Here is a 25,148-nt window from a genome sequence, read left to right as displayed (position 1 = left end):
AGGACAGGTGGACGCAGCATCAATCAACTGCACTGTAGCAGGGAATTCTCCATAAAACACAACATTTCCAGATATTATCTCTCCTCAGCGCTACTAAACTGTTAAACTTGAGTTCATCACCATTTATGGTGTCAGGAGGAACATTCAGACAGCAGAAAAAAGCTGAGGAGGCATTAAAAACAAAAGAAAGTAAGAGAAAGAGGAACATAAGGTGGTCTTTGGTCTGTTAGCATCTCTGTTTTAGCAGCTGCTAAGGTCTTGATCTGGATCCAGGTTGTGTTGAAACTCCTGACTGGTGTTCAGATGGAGGGTCCATCAATAATCCAGCACATGAATTCCTGTGGAGATTAATGGTTCCTCTCCAACAAGCCTGATAATCTAATCAGCAAGAATTATGCAGCAAAGGTGAAAAGCTGATTTTTATCAAATCCTGGTGAGAGAAGAGATGGTGACACCTGAGAAGATGAACGAGGACACGTTTAATCCAATCAGTGGAGATGAAACACAGACGTGCTGCTCAAGAACACCTGACAGCTCCAGATTTATGCTCTCTGGGTTTGGGCTCTTTGTTCTGTTGGAATTGTGGAACAGATCAACATATTTTGGAGCCTAATGAGGTCACACCGGTGTGAGTGATGAGCGCCGTCTGACGGTTCACTGTAGATGATCCAGAGCGTCCAGAGGTCAAACAGGAGTCCAACCAATTGTGAGGGTTCAGGAGAGGCCCCGAAACAACAGAGCCAGAGGAAGAGCTTTAAATCCCAGCTGTGTTGATGCTGACACAGTGCAGGTGGTCCCAGCGCCCAGCAGAAATCTCACTTGAGCTTCACTCTGACAGACTCACGTGTCTAGAATGATGGAACCACTCGCCGCCTCCATGATTCTGGAGCCAGCTGAACCACATTCATTTGAGCTGAGCTCTTTATGAAGGACGAGCACGTTAAAAACACGAGGGTGAGCTGAGTACAAGCCTCTGCCTCAACCTCAGACCCGATTCTGTTGGGTCTTGAATAAATAACCAATCAATCACTGAGATTCTTCAGGAGGAAAGTCCTCCTCCCTCCAGCTGGAGTCATTCCATCGAGAGGCTTTGGTTCCCTCATCGCCCTCTAGCGGCCACACCGCGTAACGACAACCCATCGCAGCTCTTCACCTCCAGGCTGGTTGATGTTGCCTCTGCCTGTCAAACTTTATATTCTGTCCATATTTGGAACACAGATGGTCGGTGGCCTCATCTAATCATTTATATTTTGGAGATGGTTGTGGTCCTACTGGGACCTCCATGGACGGGTCTCTTGGAGGAGAGTCCACAACAGGCCACCCACAAACTGCCTCGGCCGCGGGGGGGGGGGGGGGTACGGGGGTTTGCTCAGCTGCTGACGGCTCTTTACGGTTGGTGGAAGGTGCAATATATGACGCATCGTTTCTGATGTCAAAACCCAATTTTAATTTCAAAGACGCATAAATAACAGACACATAAATAACAGACACGGTTTCTACTCTTTAAACAGAATCATATGGGCTTCCAGGGCAGGCGGCACAAACTTCTCCAGTCAGGCGTCTGCAGGCTTATCAGCTACCTGTAGATCAGAGGGGCGAGTGAGCGCTCCGTCCCACTTCGCAGCTCGTTTAGATGTTCCACATCATTACATGTAAACAGGAAATGCTGCAGAACATGAAGCCGTGTTCCGTGGCCATCCCCCAGTGGAGTACGTACACGCACACCACTATGGGCAAAAGCTGCAGATGTTCTAAAAACCTACTGCAGCTCTTCTCACCTCATGGCCTGGAAGTCTTCAGACGGTCCTTCTGTCTGGGCAGATGAGGGAAATCTTCTCAGCATGTGAACCTGTGGAGAGGACAGCACCTTAAACACACCGGAGAGTCCTCGGATCCCCAGAGCTGTTGGATCTCCACCACGATACCGACTCGTGTGCTTTCGTCTCAGAGTAACGGGCGAAGCTACGAGCAGAGCCGAAGTTCTCCTAACCCTAACCCTAACCCTAACCCTCCTGATGGTGCTGGTGGAGCCCACGTGCAGCCTCACGTGTCTGCAGCCATTACCTGATCCTGGAGTTGGCGGATGGTGACCTGGGCCTCCTCCTCGCGCTGGCTGGTCTCCTTCAGCCGCCGCTTCAGCTCGGACACGCTGGAGGTCTTTCTGGCCAGCTCCTTCTCCAGCTCGTTTATTTTGTTCTCAAACATTCTGCGGAACAAGCACAGCACTGACGTTTGTACCCTGGGGGGGGGTTGTGTGCGCGGAGGTCACAGGGTTGAAGTGTCAGGATGCAGCTGGGAGCAGCAGAATGAGGCCAAGGTTCATTTAACTGGAGCAGCTGTCAGTTCATCTCATCCCACTACATAAACCATCTCCAGTCCCTGCAGATTATTTATGCAGCAGGCAGAAAATAACTCAGGCCGTGGAATAATACGGCGAGGTTAGATTGGGTCGCTGATGCGGTTACCATGGTAACAGAGCGACATCGGTGGAGGGAACCTGCACCTCAGCTTTAACCCCTCCCCCCTCCAGGTGTGAGAACAAGGGCTGACCGCGTCACCACTGATGCCCTCCCGGTCTTGCGGTCTGCCACCTCGCCGCCGGGTCTGGACAGAGCTTCCCGCAGGCGCTGATTGGTCGTGTCCAGCTCCGCCTCCAGCATCTCATTGGTCACTTCCAGACTCGTCTTGCTGACTCTCAACCTCTGTGTGGATTCCACTTCCTGCGGGGACAAACGCGTTTGACCCAACACCTGTTCCTAAAAGCCACGAGGGAAGAGATCGCTCACCCTCTTCAAGGCTTTGCGCAGGCGCTCATTTTCCATTACAATCTTCTCAAATTCTTTGGTTTTAGACTCCAGCCTGGAATTCAGCTCAGCTTCGCTCCGACTCCTGAGATTTTCAATCTCGTTCTTGGGAATAAAAGAAAAACACGGTGAGCAGGAGACCAGAGGACGCGCCTGAATAAAGTGCTTAGTAATCATAAAAGTCGTGGGACGTCAGAAACGCCGCCCAACCTTTAGTCTGAGGTTTTCCTGCTGCAAGGCCGCAGACGCGCTGGATTTCTTCAGGGTCTCGTTTTCCCTCTGCACCCTCTCGACCACCTTCTTCATTAACCCGACAGTTTTCTCAAGTTCAGGCACCGTTTTACCACTGAGACCCGGCTGATGGAAAACACACACAAATCTGATAAACGGCTGCAGTCGCCATATTGCCCTCCGCTCACGTGACTCAACATAAGCGTTCTCTTTGCGCCTACGTATATATATAGGCTTTCCTGACATCCATCATGGTTCCAGATGCCCCCTCCCTCATCACTCAGCGCAGCGTTGTTAACGTGTTACAGCAGTTTGTTAGTTACCGGTAACCAGAGCAGAAGAAGACGTTTTAGGGTGGAAGTGGTTTGGAACGTGCCACAGTGAGGGGCACTTTATGTGTCTACCTCAGTAAATAACTGTATACACTACGTAACGTGGTAAAGTAACTATTACTAAAGCAGGTAACTCGAGTGCTTTAGGAGTAACCTGCCCAACACTGCTCATATGTTGAAGATGGTGGCAGAAGCTGAAAGAACGAGTGGTGTTACGTTAACGTACTCCACGGATGTGGACCAGCTTCTTCTCCAACTCGGCTCTCTCTCTCTTCACGATGCTGTACATTTCCTTAAGGTCGGCAACTTCATTCTGGGGAAAAAGTAAAGCAAATCTTTGGTTCTTTAAGGGAATCTTTGGTGCTTGAATGGCTTGTGTCCCCACTTCGTTCATTCATACCTGGGGAACTGAGCCTACTCCTGTCTACAGGTAAAGCTTCAGTTTGGTCCCAAAATAGCCCAACTGGTGTGATGCTTACTTGGAGCCGTGGAATTTGTTTGTTGTCCAAACTTTGCTGCTCCAGTTGGAAGCGTAGCTGCAGGTTTTCAGAGGCCAGCTTGGTGTTTTCTTTGAGTAGGTCCTGATCTCTCTGTGAGGGAGTCCCGGTGCCTCGTCCTGATGTCTGACAGAAGGAAACAGCAAAGAATGTAGCAGTGGAGAATCAATCATGGGTATGGCGCCTGGGAGGGGGAAAAGCAAACACTTCTGTCCGTGCAGCCACACGCTAACAAGCCACATTCTAGTCTGGCTGGTCTCCTGATCTGCACACCTACGGGGATGCTAACGCAGCAGTCTGAAGTACCTTCAGATGTCTAAAAGATCTGCCGTCTCGTTTCCACATGTGATCCTTTTTCCTACAGGTGAGGCTCTCTGGGGGTTTGCTCACGGCCAACCTGGGGTCCGCCTCTGCTGAGCAGGACCTTTCTGAATGATCCCCTTTCAGCTTGGCCTCTTCTGGACCCTGTGCCTCAGCTCCCACATCAGCTTCTGCTCCTTCAGGCTCTGCTTCATCAGCTCCTGGTGCTTCTGGCGGCGCTCCACAGGTCTGCTCGCTGTTTGCTGCTGCAGACGGCTCGGGGGACGTCACCTCTGATCTCCGTCTTTCTGATGGCTCATCACGCTCCGCACTGCTCTTGTGTGAACCCTCTTGTTCCTCTCTGTCTTTAACCATAACAACTTGGGAATCATCAGGAATCTCTTGGGAAACATCTTCTCCTCCTTTCTCACTGTAACCTGCATCAGGAACCTGCCCTGCTGTTTCAGTGACCTCGTCTTCTACTCCTGTTGACCTGCCTTGGGGTTCTGTCTGGCTATGATTTGGCTCCTTTTGATGCTCACTGGAGTCATCAATCCTTTCTGGGCTGATGGAGGTTTTGCAGGGCCCACCATCTCCTGTGCTGGACCCATCCTCGATATCAACAATGACAGAACCGACCGGTCCTGAGCGGGAGGAGTTTACCCCCTTCACGGGCAAAAGATTAAATAAAAAGAGAATAAGAAACAGGTGAAAGAAAAGTGGCAGAGAATGAAAGATTCTCTTGCAGCCTGCAGTCAGTGTGAGCAGGACGACATCACTTCCTGTTTTCATTATCAGAAAATTAATCAATCACTCATTTATGCAGTAAAATCAATATAAAGATCTAAACTACTCGGCATTAGGGCAAAAGCCTCGATGTACCCATGTAATCAAGTGTTCATGTGAAGCCAGTCAATACAAACACCTACAGAGGGTCTGGAGGACGGTTCTTTGTGGCTCTCCAGCGTGTGGATCCTGTCCTCCAGGTAGCAGTTTCTGGTGGTCAGAGTCTCTAAGGCATCGTCTCGGGGTAAAGCCTGTTGCAGCCTTACAGTGAAAGAGTCACACATGAGTGCACAGAAAGCTTCCGCACCTCCTTCACTACAACAAACCAAGACAGCCTGGCCATATTGATCAGAGGCGGTGACCAGTAGTTACTTTATCGTGGAGATCTGAGCCTCCAGCTCAGAGTTCTTCTTCTTCAGCTCCTCCATCTGGTTCTCCATCTCAGCGGTCTGAGCTGCCACCACCTGATCCGTGGTCACAGATCGAGCCTTGGTTCTCTTCTGCAGGGCACTTTTTTCCTGTTCCAGTCTGCACAGACACAACAGTTGACAGCGCTCATTCCTCAGCAGCTGCTTCAGCCCCTCCAGGCTTCGTGCACGCTGGCCACACTCACCTGCCATAGAGCTCCCTGAGCGTGCGCAGCTGCTTCGACACCGTTTCATTCTCACGTTCTCGCTCTTTCAGTAAATTCTTTATCTTCTCCATCTTCACCTGCCACTTCTTACTTTCCTCCCAGCGCACTAGTTGGTCCGTGGTCTGCAGGTGCAGAAGGACGAGGCTGATGATCGTCTCCACATTATTCGCCGAATGTTTGTCGCCGAGGTTCAAACCTTTCCGTGACTGTCGCTCTGCGGCGTCTTCTCCAGCTCAGACTCCAGCCTCCTGACTTTTTTCTGCAGGTTCTCAATGGTCAGGCTCCTCTCGTCTACTTGATTTAACTAATTGGGAAGTAAACATCGACATTTTCAGACTGGACGACGAAGATGTGACAGTTTTAATAACATGACCTTACATAATCAGAGAAAATAACGATGCACACGTGCTTTGGCCTCTGTTGCTCCTCTCACCTGCAGGGCACCTTTGAACCTGCTGATCTGCTGTTTCAGCTCCTGGATTTCTTTCTCTCTCTCCTCTCTTTCAGCCTGCAGACGCCTGTGTGTTTTTGTGCTGGTGTGGAGGTCAGAGGTCAGGCGAGTGACTTCTTCTTTTAGAGACTTCTCCTGGCTCCTGGCTGCTTTGGCAGACTCTCTGGCAGCTTGAAGGTCTTCACTGAGTTCCTGCACTTGCACCTGTGAAGCAGAAGTTTGAATGTCATGCAAAGGCCTGACAACATCCTGTACATTTCTTATCTTTAATAAAGGAGCCATTAAAGTGCAGTTTGGGCTTTCTTCCACATTCATATAGTCTTTACATTTTGTGTTAACAAAGCAACAACTGACTTATTCGCGCTCATTTGTGGAAGCAGCTAACGGACTTGGAGCTGAGTTTAGGTCGTGGATTGCAGTTTGCCAGCTGTTTGACAGCAGCTATTAATAAAAAACTCCATGGAGATATCGCTGCAAGTCAAAGAGGACACAGTTAGACTGGAATAACAAACTCAATCCATTAGAGAGGAAAAATGTGGGAGCGGCCAAATCAACAATTCTAGACATTCTTTAACAGCAGGAGTGAGTGATGGCAGAATCCTTTCCCCTTAAACACCAGTTTAGGATAAAGAAATATAAAATGGCAGTCATAAAAAGAGCAGGGTTACAGAATATATCATTAAACAAGGATTTCACTGATAAATCTCATCCATCACATTTGAGGGAGTGAATAAAAACTGAAAAACAAGCAACTATTTAGAGAATCTTTCCTTATAGAAGGAAAGATAAAAATGTATATAATTAATAAAATGTCTGGCTCTTAATGAACACAGGAATGATGATGATTGGGAGATCCTGCCTTCAGGTCTTTGGTTTGCTTGTCAACCAGGATTTGCACATTTAAGCTCTCTTCTTTTTGTGCGGCGTTGGCGATGACGTTCCTCTCTGCTGTGGCGACCATCTCTGCTCGCAGCTCCTGCAGCGCCTTACAGAGACCCTGAGGACACACAACACACCGGCTGTAAGAAATATGCAGCTTTTTCGATGCTGAGGCAGGACGAAGAAAGACTCCAGGGACCAAAGTCAGTTTTGCATCTTTACGGGTGAAGATGTGGAGTACAAGTGCACCCAGAAAACGCAGGTCACCCCAATAACCGCCTCTACCCATAATCCTCCTGGGTGAGAGATATCACACAGTATTTCAGTGCTGATTAATAAAAGGATGAATTTATTGACTAAAAATGGAGAGAGACGACTTGCAGAACATCACATCAGTCAAGCCTGGGAAGAATCCATCGTCACCATATAAAAATGGTCCATGATAAAAGGAAAAGGACAACCTTGATATGCCTGTCCTTCTTTGTCAGCTGTTTCTTCTGATCTTCCACCAGGTTCTTCATGGTGTTGCTGGGAGAGCGGACGTTGGCCTCCTTCTGGGCTGACAGCTCTGCTTGCAGATCCATCATCTCCTTCTCCAAGCGCATAATCTGACTCCTCTGATCCTCCATCTGAGCCGTCAGAGCTTTCACGTGGGCAGCATGATCCTCCTTGAGCCTGTGATACACAGAATGTCCCTCTCAGCCGTGTAGACTTTTGGCCCAACATTGCTCCAATAAATCACCACCATCTAATAGTTACCGTGCGGTGGCCTCGGCATGTTCCTTAGCCTGAGTTTCAGTCAAGACCTTCTGATTCTCGAGCTCTATCATGGTCAGATTCAACTTGTCTGTGATGGAAGAGAGGAAGATGTCCTGCTCCGTCACCGTCTGCTTCAGTTCAACCAGCTGTTCCAGGTGTTTTCCTGCTGGAATCACCACAGCTGGCTTCTCCATCAACTGCTGAAGATTTAACGGGTCACAAATAAACACAATGCTAGATAAAGGGAAAAAAGGCCCGATATTCACTTGGAAAAATGAAGTTTACTACAATTATAGGATTTTTAAAAGCACTAAATGAAACTTGAACATCGAAACCCTCCTTTAATTAGTGAACATTTAAAGATGGACGTCCGCTTAACGTGATTCAGAGGTCATGACCTACACGGGTCCGTGTGTTGCTTCAACCCAGTGGGACGTTTAATGTTTAATGCGCACCATTGCCGTTTGTCTGAAGTGGTCCAGGGACGCGTCTGCCTGGGAGTCCAACTTCTGGTGCAATTTCCTAAGCTCTAACTGATGCGTCTTCATCATGTTTTCCCGTTGCTGCAAAAAAAAAAAAAACTGTTTCCTCTACAGCGCCTCATCGACCAGCGTCTCACTAATCATCTGTAACATGAGACAGACGCGTACCTGTCTGGCTTCAGTCAGATGGCTATGACATTTTTTCAGCACATCCTCCTTTTTCTCCAGTCTTTCCTGGAGGTCTCTGATGGTCTGCTGAGCCATTCTGAGGGCAATTTGCACGTCCGACTCTTCCTGCATGTTGATTTCAGCCAGCAGACGCTCTCTGTTGGCAGCAGCTGGGAGCCGAAGGCGGAGTTCATTGATAACTTTGTCCCTGGACACGACGTTCCTCTCTGCTTTTGTTAGCGCGTCGTCTTTATCCTTCAGCCTCTGCATGAGTTGGAGTACAGATTGGACCAACAACCTTACCACCTGAACTGGTGAGGGCTGTGCAAACACCGAGCGAGAAGCATACCTCGTCCAAACTTTTGCAGGTGGCCTTCATGCTGGCGATGGTGCGGACGTGCTCGTTGATTCTACTCAGAGCAAACTCTAACTGATGAGCAAGAGGGAGGCTGGGATCTGGCAGGGACTCTGGACCATCGGTATTCTGGAAACAAAAAACTGTACAATCACTGGCCCCATTTTACAAATAAAATAATAATAATAATAATAATGTACCAGTTCAGCCCTGCTCAGATTTTCATCCTCCTGCTGGTCCAGCTGACGCTCCAGCTCTGACTCTCGCTGCTCCCAGGCCAACTGCATTCCATCTCGAAGCTTTGTGAATAAACTGTATTAGCTATTTTAATTTTCTACTACTTTGATGCTGCGATAAAGACCATAGAAACAAAATGTAGATAAAAGTAGTGAAAACAAGAACCGACCCTGTCCAAGTTCAGCAGTGAGTTTCTATGTGAGATGTTTCATATATAAATATCTCTCTCACCATATTCTGCTGAACTACTTGGTTTTCCAGCCCACAGATGCTTCTCTCTTGCTCTTCCACCAGGTTTTTCAGGTACTGGTTCTCCTCCTTCTGGGCTGTCAGCTCTCGACCTTTCCTTAACTCTTGTATGCGACTTTCTTCCAGTTTCTTGTGCCACTCCAGGACCTGTTTGGAGTATCAAATCAGGAAAAAATGAATATTGCACACAAATATTTGTTGTACTGAATAATGAGCGATCAGAATGACCTTCTGGGCTCCTTTCCCGTCCTTCAGGGTTGAGAGGAGTTCTTGCAGGCTTTGATGTTTGGCTTGCAGTTCCTGCGCTCTCCACTCTGCTGTTCTCCTCTCCTCTTCAGCCTTCTTCTTCTCTGCTTGAGCTTTGACTCTGTCCTCCTGAAGGCTGGCAAAGGCCACAGCGAACTTCTCCTGCTGGGGAAGAGGAAGTGCTCCAGCGAACTGCCTACGCAGTGACTGGATGGTCTCCCGGAGACACTTAGTGCGGTTTCGGGCTTCTTGGCGAGTATTGAACAGAGCGCCCTGTGTGGTGTCCAGCTGCCTTTCGGCTCGCAGCTTGTAGACCTCCAGCTGCTGGATGTGTGAAGTGGTGGATTCCAGCTTGGCTAAGGCAGCTGATTCACTGAGCTGAAGAGCCAAAATGTGCTGGTGGAGCTTCGCAATGAGGGCCTTCTCATCTGACTGTGACTGAGAGAAACAGGAGTGAGAAAGGAGTCCTTGAATTAATCTGGATTATCTTTAGGTGGCTTCATTCCTCCATGAGACATGGATGAAACATACTTGGAAAGACTTCTAGTAAACCAAACTGCACCTGATAGTCTCGCAGTTGTCTCCTCAGACCCTCTACTTCGATCTGTTTAGAATGTTGTGAGGCTCTCAGCGCAGATGCCTGCATCATGGCTACATTGGACACTTCTTGCAAGCTGTACCAAAGGCAAACAAATATCGCACATTTTTGTATTTGCACAAATCTTTCATCATCAGTCAGTGTGGAATAAAGATAGACAGTTGTGTAACTCTAACAATATGCACACACAACCATTTATTCCAGTCAGTCCGAGGCGTTCGGGGCATTCGTTTTGGAATTATATCTCCAATAAGGGCATGAATGATTTGGTTTCTCAGGATCAAACATACTTTGAAACTTCAGAGCGAAGCTCTGCCTCATTCTTCTCCAACTCTGCAATCCTGGCTCTGTCAGCATCGCTCACAGCTTTGCTGATGCTGTTGACCAGCTCATCTCGCAGCTCACGCTCCACTCGCTGGGCTTCAATGTTCATCTGGGCCAGCTAAGGAGAAACAGACAGCACATCTAAGAACATCTTTTAAACTGGATTTATGCGAACAACTGCAAAAACATCAGAACCTTGACAAATTCCATTCAGACTCTGGAGTTAATTAAATTCCGATTTCACTGTAAAATGTCTGCTAGTTGCCTGATCTCTGCCCTTCCTGTTAAACATGTTCTGAGCAAGAGCAATCGGGAGTCCAGGATACATCAGTTATCCGCTGTTTTTCGTAAGAGACGTACCTCTGTGATTTTGAACTCGAGCTCTGCGTTCCGTTCTTCCACCTGCATGAGGGACTTTCTCATCTGCTCGTACATTTTTTGAGCATGCTCGGCCCTCTGCCTCTCGTTGAGCTCCTTCAATTCCAAAGTAGTTAAGCGCTTGGAAACAGATATGATTTCATTGTTGGCCAAGACCTTGTCTGCCTTTTCCTTGCCGTTTTCTCCTTTTGATGGAAAAAAGAAACCATGAAGGAGAGATAAATTAGATCAAACTGTAGGTGAGACTCAGACTGTGATCCCAGCATGACCATTTAAATCCATACCGGTTACACAGATGTTCTCCCACGCTTGCTCTAGAGTGTTCATTTTCTCCTTTGTAATCTCCAGTTCTTTATTCATGGCAGAGATTTGCTCACGAAGACACTCATTCTCCGCCTGAGTGACAGCACATAAACAATAAACTGTGACAGGAGATCTGAACAAATCAACTCTGAGCGGGCGGTGCCTCCTAAAGTACCTCCAGATGTTCCAGGTTGTTGCTCCTCTGAACCAGGTGGCTGTCCCGTTGCAGGAGGTCCCTGTACTTGACCGTTAGTTCTGTGTACTCTTTGTTGGCCCTCTCCAGTTCTGATAAGGACACACTCTCATCTAATGCCTTCTGCAGAACATCCACTTCATAAGCTGCTCTTTCCTGGATATAAAAATAAATGTTAGAGGAGACATTTCTTACAGGACAGCTATAAAAAAAACGGTGAAGAATCTAATTCTTCTTTTTCCTTTGCATCTGGAAATACTCCCACTTATATCATAATCTATGAAGATATGATGTAATAAGATGTAATAACAGAAGCTTTCCAGTAACGAAGGCAGGAGCATGTATTACTTGTAGCCTTTGATGTGAATACATATTTGAACATTTCCTATATTTATTAGGTAATTTAGATATTTGCTGTCTGTTGCTGCCCATTTCTGTAATCATACCTTATATCGCTGCAGCTCCCCAACCTTCTTGGTGACAGAGACCTCCATTTGGGTGCTCTCAACTTTCAGGCTGTCGTTCTCTTTTTGGAGAAACTGGACCTCCTCCAGCAGGGCGGCGTATCGCAGACTCAGCTTCTTCTCGTTGACTTTCAGCACCGTCAGTTTGCGCAGAGACTCACTCAGCTGTTTTCTGACATTGTCTGGGTCCTTCCGAAGAGTGTCCAGCAGCTCCTGAGAAATGATATAAATGGGAATGTTCTGTCACTCAGCTAAACCCGGTCTCATATACAGGCAGAGGAAGGCAACAAGAAGTCCATAAACTTAATGTAACCACATTTATTTTCAACAGATTCTGAGCCTCTAATTGTTGATGTTGAGCTGTGTATTCCAATACAGTCTCCACTATTATTATCACACCTGTACACCAGACAGTAGATTACTTATAATGAAAAGAGGGAGGGTAATCTCTGCAACACCAGCATATTAAATCAAAACAAACAAGAGTGTATAAAAGCCATGTTTCTCCTGATATACAGGCTTCATTTATCATTGCTTCTACTTACTTCAAACTCCTGGATCTTAACAGTGTCTGTCTGTTTCTCTTCTTCCAGTTTCCTCTGCGTGTCCAGAGACGTCTTCATTCTCTTTTCCCAGTCGGCCTTCTCGCTGGAGAAAACCACCAAACTTTAGTTGAACACTCACCACGTCCTGCCAGAACCCTTCTTCTGCACCAACCTGATGTGCTCTCTGTAGAGGAGCCCCTGCTGGTGAGCAATAACTGACAGCTTTTCTCTGTGTTCCTCCAGATTTACCACCAGTTTCCTGTTTTGTTCCTCTCTGTTATTCAGTTCCTACATAATAAACCTGCTATTACTATGTAATCTGCACTTTATACGGATGAATAAGGACGGTTTTAACTGGGTGGGACACTGACCTGGAGAAGTCTAACAGCGTACTCGTTGAGGGAGCTGATGGTCTCAGCGCTGCTGGGCTCCAGGTCGTTAGGGAGGGTCAAAGGTCGCAGGCTCATTTCAGCACTGCCAGCCCTTCGGAGAAGCTTGACCTCACGTTCTAGTTGGTTTATCTGGGAGACGGAGAAAGTAGAGCTCAGTCCCATCAAACAGTCGGGATCTTTTCTTTATCGTCACCATCATTACACACACACACACACACACACACACACACACTTACAGCCAAAGAAAATATACAGCAAAACACGATACCTTTTCTTCAGCTCTCACACTCTGGCTGAAGTTGTTTGCTGCTTCCTTGCGAGCAGAGTTCAGTTCCTGCCGTAGTTCTTCATTTCTCCCCACCAACTGATGAATTTGGGTCTTAAGGTTTAGGGTGAACTCAGACGGAGTCCTTTTGTGTGTAACATCTGTAGTCTGTGATATCTGTAACGAGCACATCTGCAGGGTAAAAAACAAGCCTAGAAAGAAAAGCAAATTCTGGCGTGGGCACGTACATCACCCAGTGGTTCCAGATTGGGATTGCTGGATGTCCCAGCATTAGCGCTCATAGCTTGGAGGACCTCTTTTAGCGCCACCTCAAGATCACGTTTGACTTTTGACAGTTCATTCACTATAAAATCCAAACAACATCTGATACTTTAAACTCAGTTTCATTTCTTTTATTAAGCTGGTCCAATGAGAAATGAAACGCTTACGTCGGAGGTCAAACTCGGCCTTGTGAAGTTTCAGCTCTTGCTCTTTTTTGTTGAGTTCTTGTTCCAGGAACTCATTCTGCAATAAAAATATTAAATAATGAAAAAGAAGAATGTGCACTACCACAGGACATACATAGTTGAAGTAATGTCCTACTTTATGTCTGAGCTCTTCATCAGGGAATCTGCTGCTGAGTCTGAAGTCTTCCTCGAGGTGCGACCTTGACATTGAGAACCCTACAAACACAGCTGAGTATTAACGCAAAACATGATGAGGATGATTTATTCCATCATCATCAACTGAGTGCATCTCCAGACGGAGGGTCAGTCCTCAGCTGCTTATTTCACCTTTTTCTTTTGCCAAGGACCTGATTTGCTGCTTTAGTTCCAGTCTCTCCTGTTCAAGTCTTTCAATCTATCAAAATGTTACACAGTCATGGTTAAAAGTTCTGGAGATCAGACAGATCAGTGACCATCATTTTTACAACTTGAACCAGCATCAGTGGAGGTGCTGCTCACGCACGTCTGCTCACATTTAAAATCCTGTTTTACCTCTTTGGTGAGCACTTGGTTTTCTGCTTTGTACTGACGTTGTCTGAGCTCTTTGGCCCGTCTGAACTCTGAGAGGTCCACTTCCTGTTCAGGTTCCAGACCTTGGGAGTCATGGAAAGGACAGACGTAAACGACAGTAAAGGGCGTTATCTGAGAAGAAATGCAGGCAGAAATCTGATATACAGACCCAGTCTTTCTCTGAAATGTTCATTTGCGTCCACCAGTTCGTTGATTTTCATGGAAAGCTGGTTGATCTCTTTGGTCAAGGACTCTGCTTCACAATCTCTCACTCCAATTTGATGTTTACACTCTTTGATCTCTGCAATGGCGGCTTCTAGGTCATAATTCCCCTGGAATACACACAGAGCCCAGCAGGTCAGAATGCTTCAAATATGCATTTAAACTGATGAAGACCATGGAAACCTTCAGATTTAAGTGTGGGTTGCTGAGTTCTGAAGCTAAAATGAAGCCGACTAGACTCACAGATACGAGCTGGCTCAAGCGCTTCAGGGCCTCGATGAGAGCTTTGTCTTTCTCCTCAGCGTGGGCCTCTGCAAGCTTTGCTGCCTCCTCCTCCTCTGCTGCTCTGCTCTCTGCAGCTTTCAGCTTGGACTTCAGCTCTTCCACCTTTCTCTGCTGGACAGCCGACGCTCGGCCTGATGCAGGAAATAAAGGGAAGTTGTGACGTCACAATCGACCAGGAGACTTTCCTCATCAGGAGCTCCCTGAAGAATGAAATCTTCTGCTCACTTGTGTTCACCTGTGTGTAAAGTTACTGTGTTTTCCTGTTAGCTGAAGGCAGCACATCAGAACTCAGAAGAACGTCTCATCTAAGGCAATGATCCACCCACCTTGGTCTTTCTGAGTGGATGTCTTTAGACCGTCCAGGAACTGGCTCTGCTGCTCCATTTCTCTGGTGTACTGCACCACCTGCTCGGTGAGCGTCTTCACCTGCTCGTCTCGCTCTTGAAGAGCCTTTTGGGGATTAGGTTTTAAAAACAGGAAGAATGTGTGAGTGTGACACAAGTCCAGCCTGGAACTGAACTGCATTTGTACCAACAGTCCAGTTTGACATCAATTCTGACACCCTGTCTCTTTCACCTGCCAAGGCGGTTTGAAAACTTGGGGTCATGACTGATGATCACTGATGCTTTCTGATCATGTAGCCTCAGTTTCCCAGTGCTGCTTTGCTCACTTGACCAATCCTGTTGGAGCCCATGCTAAACCCTCGTCGGCTGTTCCACAAAGGTGGACCCACCTCCTGAGCTGTGACTGACCAGACCAGGCCTGTCTTCCTTCAAAAAGCATCAAAGAGCATCTCCTTTCCTTTCCTTTGTCTTTCCCCCATCTCATCTCACCTCCTCTTTCTCTCCTGTCGTGCACTGTTTAGGACGGTCAGCTCATATTTTATTCACATTGGTCTTGATTACATCGATTGCGTCACTCAATAAAAGTCGCTTTGGAAAAAAGTATCTGCTAAATGACTAAAAATGTAGATGTAACATCTCTGATGAATTTATGCAAGAAAGGAGGTTGAAGATAAGAAACGCCCAACATGACATCTGCTATGCTCTTTCATAAAAAGACTCAGAGCAGTGAGAGAAAGGTGGAAGGGAGGACAGGCTGATAACAGGCTGATAACAGGCTGATAACAGGCTGATACCAGGCTGATACCAGGAGAATGCACCCAGAAAAAAATGTGGCAGAAGTCACGTTGGACATAAAAGTCAGAAAGTGAAATTCTCTTTAGGGTGCATGTTGTAAAAGCTGTGAAGCAAGACGACACTGCAGGCATCTGCCCATTTAAGAGCCAGATCTGATCTTTTTGAGCAGCATGAGGACGTGATATCAGCTATCAAAGCAGATCTCACAGATCATTTCAACGTTCTCCACGGCAGGACGTCAGAGACACTCGGACTCCACCCACCCCAGCAATGACGGACGATCAAGAACATTCTGCACCTGCTGCAGGTCCATGATGTTGTTTTTATCCAGGTCCAACTGGGCCACGCGAAGCTTCTCCTTCAGATCCTGGATCATCTGCCGGTAGACTGATAGTTCCTCATCCTTGACAGAAAGAACTTTCTGTGAGGGAGCAAAAGGCAACAATGGTCATAATTCTGTCCAACAATATAGAGATGATTTACAGGAGGAAACAGACCTTCCACTCCTCCACGTATGTATTGACGGTGGCCATTACTGGATCATCCTCCTCCGTCATCTGATAAATCTTATCTGTTAATTCTCTGACCTGCACATAAAAAACAGTGATTCTTGGCTTCATTACACAAACCTGTCGGTGATAAAATGTTCATCCAAATGCTAAACCTGCTGGAAAATAATGCAACGAAAATCATTGCACAGTCAAAGACCTTCTCGTTAGTCTCTCTGGAAACTGTGAAACTGAACATTTCTGGTTTAAATGTTTCATCTGCAGCAAGTTTTTTCCTCCACAAAACGTAGAAATCCAGAACAGGAATGAAGCTTACTTGTAAATGGGCAAGATCCCTCTCTTTCCTCAGCTGGTCCATTTTGGCGTCCGTTTCCTGCACAACCATCTTCATTTTGTTGAATTTGTCCGTCATCTTCTCCATCTCGCTCACCGACTCCTCCAGATTTTTCTGCATCTGCTCATTTTGGGTTTTCAGCTCCAAGTTTTCATCTTCTGCTCGCTAATCACCATGAAAGGGGAAAAAAAACAAGCAAAAACAATTGGTGACTAAAAGCAAGTGTTTACCCAAGTTTATCCAAGGTCCTGGTGGTCCTTCAGACTACTCCAGCACAGTGCATGACTGAGCCAAAAATAGCCTGTAGTCCAGATGGACCAGTGGACAGAGTCCCCTGAATGTACCTGAAGGTCGTCCAAGCACTGGTACAGCTGACGGTTGGCAGAACTGAGCTTTCTTTGAATGTCAGCATTCTCATCTGTGGATGAGACTGACTCCTTCTTATTCAGCTCTCTGCAATAAAAACCCACATCGTCCTGGAGCTGCTCGTTCTGTGGTGGCACAAAAAGGGCAGAGTTAGTATCCGGAGCAGGACTGAGCCAGAGTCCTGCATTGGAATCTATATCATCTGAATTGGATCAACATTTGAGTGGAGTTAAAGATGCGTGTGCATTAGTGTGTTTAGTGTGGAGCAGTTTGTCTCGTTTAATCAGACTAGAACAAAGCATCAAAAAACACACACGCCCGCACGCACACACTTAATGTTTTCACGAACGTCTAACACTACCTCTATTTCTTACCTTCTTCTTAAGCTTTTTAATCTTAGGCAGTGAAATGAAAAGAAATAAAAGGGATGAAAGTTTAGTCGAGTACATGCAAATGCGTGTTTAGACGGTGTGACCAATGAGGAGGAAGGGATGAAGGGTGTGTAGGTCATTCCTGATAAAGCAGGAGCTGCCTCATACCTCTCTCTTCAGCTTCCTCACTTCTTCCTCAGCTTCCTCGGCTCGTAGAACCAACTAGGAAAACAGATACACAGTGTTTACCCTTTACTCTATTCCTCTATGTTCTGGTCCTAGAACAGCAAGTAGAAGTTATCACAACATTAATGACTATAAAAAAAAAGCTTCATTTTTGTGGAATGTTTGTAGAAGCTGAAATCACCAAGAACAAGCAGAATATGAACGCTGCTAAATGAATTACTTACACAAACATACAAAGATATATATGGCTAATACCTCCTCTCTGGTATTCTTCTCTCTTCCCATCTCTTTCTTCAATAAAGTCAGTTCCCTCTCTCTTTCCTCCAGTTGGATCTCGAGCTGTTGAATCTCGTCCCTCAGAAAGTGCACGTCTGACCCGACGCCCTGAGCCAGATGGACCGGAAACAAGATGCAATACAAAGAAAATCATTTACTAAGAATGTGGAACCCACTGCCCCAGTAGCTGCTGCCATCATGAGATCCTCAATAAATAATCACCCTTAGTCAGAAAAGAAAATCCTCAATGAAATGAAATAAAATAACAAAGCAAAACAAGAAGGAAGGGCTGTAAGCATGGAGGGAATTAGCTCTAATCCTCTTAATGAGCGTCACAGCCCATCCTTCTGAAGCCGGACGACACTCGGATTGGCTGAAGACCAGGCAGCTTTAAGTGTCAATCACAGCCAGAAGGTTTCTGTGATTCCTCACACGTTCCAGATAAATATGAAAATTAGGGGACTTAATTAGTAGCAGATGAACTGGGAAGTGCAAAGGTGAAGAAAACTGCCGCTTAGGTCAAAATATTACCTTGAATTCTTGTTCCCGTCTTGATTTCCTGCCACGATCTGCAGTAAAGTGGGCAGAACCAGTCATTTAGTCAGCAGCAATTCTTGGCTAGAATGCATGAAAGGTCACATCAATTTAATCTGTGAACTTACCTTCTGAAATGAAATTGACAGCTGTCTGAAGTTCCAAGTCCCAATTCTAAAAAGCAGGAGAAAGAAACCCATGACAGAAATATAATTATTCCTAAAACACAAAGTGTGCTGAAGGCAATTATTTGTGACAAGCTGATAAATTAAGGAGACTGGATACAGAACATGACAGAGATTAAAACTTGATAATCTAAAATGATCACCTTCAGCAGGGCTTGAAACACTCTAAAGACATGTGCGACATCTTCTGGAGTTCTATCCTTCGTATCCCATCGTTCAGCCTGGATGGAAAACCATGGTTCAGTGTGACAACACGCCATTATCCCTAAATCTGAGGACCACTCATATTATGGTGCATCAATTATACTGTGCAAAGATACGAAAGGGCAAAGGTCAGCATGGACACCAGGAAAATGCTGATCACACAAGAACAATGGGTTCAGAACTGGTGCGCATCAAAAAGCCCATCATTTAAAGCTGAGCACATACTGTACTGGTGCATCTTAGAATGTATGTATGAATGTATGATAATGAATGTATGTATGTATGATAATGCATGTATGTATGATAATGAATGTATGTATGTATGATAATGAATGTATGTAATTACCAAAACCAACGTGTTGAAAACATCATCCAACTGGTCCTTTTTCCAGTTCCGGAGACTGAACGGATCGATTCCCATAACTTTGTCCCATTCAAATGCAGCCATATTATTATTTTGTTAACCTGAAACTGGACAGAAAGTGGAGAAATAACGAGTTTGTTAGCCACTTTTATCCAGGAACGTATGGCTACATAACGTTTTGCCTCGTAAAATGATTCTAATTTACAGCAATTTTACGAAGCTAAACGGTGTAATTCAACGGGACTCACATTAACTGACTTTATACCACCATGAAACGCCTTCGTTGAAGATTAAATGAGCGCGGCAGGGTGACATTTTAGGTTTGGGATGAATTTTAAGGAGCGTAATCTTCCATCCCGACGCTGACGTGAGGTGACGCTCTGGTTACCGTGTCCCTCCCAACGCGCGCGACAGCTGCGTTAGCTTGGAGCTACTACAAACCAAACCAAAACTAACCAGGGACAAGCCCGTTTTTAGACACGCTCGATAACACACAGGCAGAGTGGGCGAAATGTCGCCTTTATCTTGTACCTGTGCGGTACACTTTTGGCCGAAACAAGCCGAGTCTAGCCAAAGTAGTATTTTGTTTAACTTACGCGGTCACCTTTGCACCGGAAGTAATAACGATGACGTCCTGGCGATAGCTAGCAAACAAGTAAAATGCAGTTTTGTTGAATTCCTTCTACACGTGTAACTGTTTCTGGTTTGTGATACCTCATTTGCGGTTACCATTAGCACGGATTTAGACAAGGTAGGTAAAACAATGCAGGGATGGGCTTTACGATCCACTTTATACAATTTATAAAGATAGTCATGAATAGCATTAGCAACCAAATTAGCTACTTTGTTAGCTAACGTAGCAATATGCAATCTGAAGTTGTCACAGAGCGACATGTGATTGTCAATAACTTGATTTGCATTGTTGTATTCTAATGTTTGTATTTTTGCATTATCATCTAATGTAACTTGATTGAATGATCTCACTAAGGTAATTTGCACTCTGAAGTGAATTGACTGAATGTACCGGCTGCAGCATTAAATTGCTTTTTACTTATATTTTAACCTTTTCTGTCATGTACTTGCTGTGTATATTCTTTGCTATATTACACGGTCCGAGCTGAGGTAAATAATCCATATCTAAAGTGGGGAAGGCTGGTAGCCTATAAGGGTGTTAAACGGTGGTCACAGAGACTTAATGAATGTTCATTCATCCTCCCATCCTGCTCATTTAAATTTCAATAGAGCAGCTGAGCAGGCCAACACACTCTGCAGTGTGTGTAGCTATATACACACACACTATAGACAGACTATATAGAGTATATTGCGTTATGACAGTCTAATTTATTTAAAATCTAGTGATGGTTTTCCCTTTACCAGTTTAACTGGCTACTTAGGAGTATCCAGCATGCCATTGAGCTGTGTAAGTACAAGAGGTTTTTTTGTATTAACTGTTTGATAATTAACTGTTTTTAGGGAGAAAATGCTTACGGAAAGTGTTAAAAACACAAAAAACCAACCTCTTGACACGTTTGTTTTGCTTGTGCAGTGATCAATGACGGCTTTGATCGGCCATGGCTGTCGTGTCATGGAAGGAGATTTTACTTTTGACTGGACTGGTGGTGGGATGTTTCTGGAATAGTCTGTCGTGTGGCTTCGTGTTTGACGATGTCTCCGCCATTCTCGACAACAAAGACCTGCGGCCCTCAACTCCTCTTCGCAATTTATTCCTTAATGATTTCTGGGGCACCCCAATGTCTGAGGTATGTACACATCTGCAACATTTTAGTCAGAAAATGCATACTTTAGCGGATTAGGTTGTGCAGCTTGCAGTATGAACTGCCATGTTTAAGAAAAACAGGTGGAATTATTAGATTCCAAAGCAAAGGTGCATGTTTTTCACATTTACTATGCAGTATCACTCAAAGTTGAATTTAATTTTGAAGGGGCATCAAATGACCCTCTCTTTAAAGCCCACATGTCCTGTTTGTGCTCTGCAGGAGCGGAGCCATAAATCCTACAGACCACTGACTGTGCTTACCTTCCGGTTGAACTACCTCTTCAGCGAGCTGAACGCAGCTTCATACCACCTCCTCAATCTTGTTTTGCACGCTGTTGTGTGTGTGCTTTTCCTGCGAGTGTGCAGGTTGTTTCTGGACAAGACTTCCAGCTTGGTTGCAGCACTGCTGTTTGCCGTGCACCCCATCCACACAGAAGCTGTGAGTATAGCCGTCAACAGGATGGTAGTATTAGTTTTAAACTGCAGGGGTCATGGTTGTTACTCGTTTAAACCGAGGCTGTCGAATTTGAAACGCTCATTTCTTGGATCTGATGTGTTGTTGCAGACTGAATGAATCCTCCAGTGGTGGCCCTTCTTAGTAGTTGTGTTGGCTGGAGTGTCCCTAACATCTTCCTGAGGGAATGCTGGGCCCCTGCCCTTAAGGAAGCTTTCCCCTCACACATGTCCCATGCTAATGTGAACCCACCTCTTTTCTGTCACTGTCTGCTGCTGAAAACAACAGCCTGTGCAACAAGCTCAGCAACTGTCTGTTAAATTTACCATCCCCCCACCAAGAGGGAGAGGGAAAAGTCACATGTTCCTATTCGTATTCTATATGAATACGAATCTGTTTGGACCTGTAGCTCAGAATGGCAAATAGGTGAATCATGTAAATTAACAAGCGGTTTATTCTTTAAAACATGTCCAAAGACAATGTATTGAAAAGAAAATGGAGCCGTACGAGATCCCTGAACCTAAAGTGAATGTGGCCCACAGCTAATAAGTGATGAATAGATGACGGAGTGACCTTAATGACCTTGGCATTGAACCAAACCTTTCACCTCACAGTCATCTATTTTAAAAGAACGCTCTTAAAACCCCTTTCCTAATAATTGCTAGCAGTTCATCCGCGCAGGCAGGCTCTGACAAGAGTAGGAAAACAAAGGGCTAAAATAACATTTGGCTACTTACGTATTTGGCTGCCTTTGTCATATAGCTGCTCTGCTGTGTTAGTCCTGTTTGTCGTGCAGCAATACCAACTCGCACCTTCGATTGTTACATTTTAATAAAGCATATTTGCAGACGTGTCCTCTTGTTTGCCCCTGCAAACACGACTGCGACCACGTCTAAACCTTATTACCTGTTACCTGGTGTTGCTGTTTCTCACAGCTCTGTGGTGACTGAGGTCAGCGTGCACCTTTATTTTCCTTCCACATGAGAACACTTGTCATTTTTATGAAAGATGCTGCTGTAGTGAAGGCCCGATGGGATTTATTGGTTATTTCTGGAGCTTAAAATCTACTCCCATGCCAAATGTTGACACACATTTAAAGTTGTCCCTGGGGATATGATGCCAATATCAACATAGAAAAGATCTTTTTTCAGATACTGTTGGCCCCAGTTTCTGTAATCGGAAAAGTCAATGGGATGGAGTGTCTTGTCAGCCTGCTTTGAAGTAACAGCATCTTTTTAACGTGTGTGTGTGTGTGTGTGTGTCTCAACATACACACACACACTGAAGCATCTGCTTCACAGGTTCCCACAAGTTCCGATTTAATAGATGCTGTTTGTAGACATATGTGCTGGAATGGTCATGTCCTGGAGCATTGGCACACATGTCCAGTCCAGTCTCAACATCTAGGAGCCACCAGTTTGCACGAATGAACATGCTCAGGATCCTTAGTGTTCCTTAGTGACAGCAAATATGAAACGATTCTTTTTCTCATGTCAGGTTACCGGTGTGGTTGGCAGAGCTGAACTTCTGTCTTCCATCTTCCTTCTGGCTGCTTTTCTTGCCTACACAAAATCAACGGGCGTGGACAGATCTATAGGTACGTTTCACCCCTAAACACTCACATGTGCTCGTGTGTGGCTGAAGAACACAGATGTAGCGGACTCGATGGGTTTGCCAGGTCATTTCTGAACCCCCTAGAACCTGCCAGTATCTTTAAAAGCTTAACCCATTAATTACACTTTGCACTGCAGCACAGTCCTTTCCTTGGAGACTTGTGTCAGGTTTTAAGTATCCTGGGGCAACGCGTTATAAAAACAGAATATACAGGAAGCTGACTGATGTAAGTGAAGCTATGGAACCTGCAGCCGGGGACTGAATGCAGCTGTGCTTATTTAGATAGCATTGGTTAAGTGAATGTCGCCACAAGCCCAGTGTTTATTCCAGACACATTAATGTATTTCAGCCGTCAGCTGCATCTGATATACTCGGGTTTGGGTCTAGTTCCAACCTGTAACCTTCTGAAGCCTCTGATTTGTTCAGTTTGTATTTGTGTACATTGTTGTGGCGGAGTTGTAATTGGCTGTCAATTCTGTCTGTTAGCACTATTTCATCTAGCTACTGGCAGGTTCTGTATGTCTGTCAGCTGATCCTCATCCCCAATATTGAACCATGTACAGGATAAAAGTATCTTCCAGTAAGTGTTTGGTTACAGTGGTAAAGCAAAGCCAGATTATTTCTCCTGATGAGCTTGTGGTTCCCTGCAGATTCTGCCTCCAGAGTATGAACGTTTGTGGTAACAACAGTCTATCTCTGAAGCAGATGAAGCTGCTCACCCTCATCTTCTCTGCTGTGCTTGGATACGTGGCGTAAAATACGTTTTGAGAGCTTTTTCTTTCCTTTTTTGCAGTGTGGGCCCCCATCGCTCTCACGGTTGTTCTGGTAGCTGCAGCCACGTTGTGTAAAGAGCAGGGAATCACAGTTGTTGGAATCTGCTGCATCCATGAGGTCTTTGTCGCCCAAGGGGTAAGGCTCCAGGCGTTTAACTTGTTGCTCGTAAGGATTTGTTGTCTGAACATTGAATATTGTGACTCATGCGTTTGCTTCCACTCCCAGTTTACGTTGCCCTCGCTGTTGGAAACGCTGCGCCAAGTCCTGCGGGGCAAAGGATGGTTCCCCTACGCTGTCCTCCAAACTCTGATGAAGCTCATCGTTCTCACCATCAGCACCCTGCTTCTCGTCATCATCAGGGTCCAAGTCATCCAGTCGCAGCTTCCCGTCTTCACCAGGTAGGCAGGATTCTGGTCCGCTGCATCATTAAGCTTGGATTCGCTCTCCCACACGGTGCAGATTCATCTGCTTTAAGTGTTTGTGCCTGGTCTGAACTGGTCCCCACCTCTGCCCAGTCAACACGGGGACAGGATCCAGCCCGGCATGACACAGGAGAAATGACAGTTGATGATGGAATTTGATTTCCAAATCGAATCCCCTAAAAGCGCTGCCCTGTTTATCTGATATTAGCTATAGATAGCTTAGGAAGAGCTTCTTTTTATTTATTGCACGTAATAGCATTTCAAGTTGGGCCTGTTTTTGATTCTCCTTACTTGTAGCTTCACAAGACCGATGTTAGTTGTTACTAAAATTCAATCCAAGCAAAGTCACGGTTTAAGTGTAAATAGATTTCAGGATTATGAGAACACATTATACTAGCGCCTGCTTTATTTCATCTTGTGTAACCGTTTACGTAATGTCTGTATTTATTTGATTAAAGCAGAAAATCTTCTCAGGCCTTCTTGACCTCTGCAGCGCAGTATCACACTGTCTGTTTTTCTACAGAGCCCTTGTTTCTAAGTGCAGAGTCCTCCATTTACATTGTAGTTGCTGTGCGGTAGCGCTCTAATTCCATCATCTGTAATGATAAAAGCAACCAGATGCAGCAGTTCAGTTGAGGTCATGTCTGAAAATACCTTCTAATCCTCTTACATCTCAGTGAATTTACAAAGAGAAATGCTTCATCCTCCCCCGAATGGCTGCAGATACACAACGATGCTTGAAAGCCGACCTATTAAAAAGGGACAAACTACAATGGCTACTGGTCCACTTCATTTGGCCTCGAACACTTTATGATATACAAAACGGACCGAGGTGATTTCACCAGTGCATTCGAACACATTTCCATACTCCAGTTCTAGTGCAGAACCACACTAAACCAAATGACTTGGAAGGCAAGACAGCAGGGCGGGTTGGTCTGTTCGACAGAGACAGTGCTTCCAAAGCCTGTCACGGCTTTGCTGTAGCAAATGAATAAAGAGCAACCATGACTGGACAAGAGAGGAGCGGCATCTGCTGTGCTCTTGTACTTGGAAGCAGGAACAGTGTTAGCATTGTGCTAGTACTGGTGCAGCATATGGCCAAGAGTCCATGTGGTCTTTTGTCTTTATCCGCAACAATGAATAGAGACATTTCTCAAGATGAATCAGAATTAGCCACGGATCAGTTGTGTTTAGAAATTCAAACTCATTTGACAACCACATTTGTAATCTAACGTCTGCACCTC

At 45.6% G+C, this 25,148-nt stretch overlaps 2 protein-coding genes across 10 annotated transcripts in view; one reads left to right on the top strand and one right to left on the bottom strand.

Moving 5' to 3' along the window:
* Positions 1–1,424: 1,424 nt before the first annotated feature.
* cep290 (centrosomal protein 290) lies at positions 1,425–19,478 on the bottom strand. Of its 6 annotated transcripts, none has more exons than XM_029841360.1 (51): positions 19,460–19,478; positions 18,846–18,970; positions 18,439–18,516; positions 18,239–18,284; positions 18,108–18,145; positions 17,556–17,684; positions 17,283–17,336; positions 16,722–16,868; positions 16,360–16,542; positions 16,032–16,121; positions 15,833–15,955; positions 14,722–14,845; positions 14,354–14,526; positions 14,058–14,220; positions 13,871–13,971; positions 13,667–13,733; positions 13,476–13,555; positions 13,322–13,397; positions 13,121–13,236; positions 12,876–13,049; positions 12,587–12,736; positions 12,388–12,503; positions 12,216–12,318; positions 11,653–11,883; positions 11,189–11,362; positions 10,995–11,106; positions 10,693–10,895; positions 10,299–10,450; positions 9,973–10,084; positions 9,393–9,848; positions 9,147–9,311; positions 8,879–8,977; positions 8,673–8,807; positions 8,324–8,587; positions 8,129–8,236; positions 7,674–7,873; positions 7,376–7,589; positions 6,895–7,032; positions 6,018–6,239; positions 5,781–5,888; positions 5,564–5,706; positions 5,323–5,478; positions 5,094–5,211; positions 3,847–3,990; positions 3,594–3,680; positions 3,015–3,161; positions 2,787–2,909; positions 2,551–2,720; positions 2,065–2,206; positions 1,779–1,849; positions 1,425–1,580 (listed from the first exon to the last, which is right to left on the bottom strand). In XM_029841360.1, exons 2-51 carry the CDS (start codon positions 18,945–18,947, stop codon positions 1,577–1,579), a joined length of 6,831 nt encoding a protein of 2,276 aa, XP_029697220.1. In that variant the 5' UTR covers positions 18,948–18,970; positions 19,460–19,478; the 3' UTR covers positions 1,425–1,576. The 6 variants fall into 6 exon arrangements, with proteins under 6 accessions (XP_029697220.1, XP_029697219.1, XP_029697222.1 ...); XM_029841359.1 differs by lacking the exon at positions 19,460–19,478 and adding an exon at positions 19,112–19,253; XM_029841362.1 differs by lacking the exon at positions 19,460–19,478 and adding an exon at positions 19,112–19,253 and having other exon boundaries at positions 7,674–7,870.
* The window catches only part of tmtc3 (transmembrane O-mannosyltransferase targeting cadherins 3), a 21,336-nt gene continuing 15,584 nt past the window's right edge, over positions 19,397–25,148 (top strand). For 3 of the 4 annotated variants that reach the window (XM_029841365.1, XM_029841366.1, XM_003967726.3), the window contains exons 1-6: positions 19,442–19,614; positions 20,410–20,623; positions 20,861–21,079; positions 22,592–22,691; positions 23,502–23,617; positions 23,708–23,880. In XM_029841365.1, coding sequence (XP_029697225.1) covers positions 20,435–20,623; positions 20,861–21,079; positions 22,592–22,691; positions 23,502–23,617; positions 23,708–23,880 — 797 coding nt within the window. In that variant the 5' untranslated portion in view covers positions 19,442–19,614; positions 20,410–20,434. Of the gene's footprint in view, positions 19,615–20,409; positions 20,624–20,860; positions 21,080–22,591; positions 22,692–23,501; positions 23,618–23,707; positions 23,881–25,148 lie in introns of all 4 variants that reach the window. The other variant, XM_011607627.2, reaches the window with a different exon arrangement.

This window comes from Takifugu rubripes, chromosome 9 (genome assembly GCF_901000725.2).
Source record: "Takifugu rubripes chromosome 9, fTakRub1.2, whole genome shotgun sequence".
NCBI lineage: Eukaryota > Metazoa > Chordata > Actinopteri > Tetraodontiformes > Tetraodontidae > Takifugu > Takifugu rubripes.
This window is presented reverse-complemented; position numbering and strand designations above follow the sequence as displayed.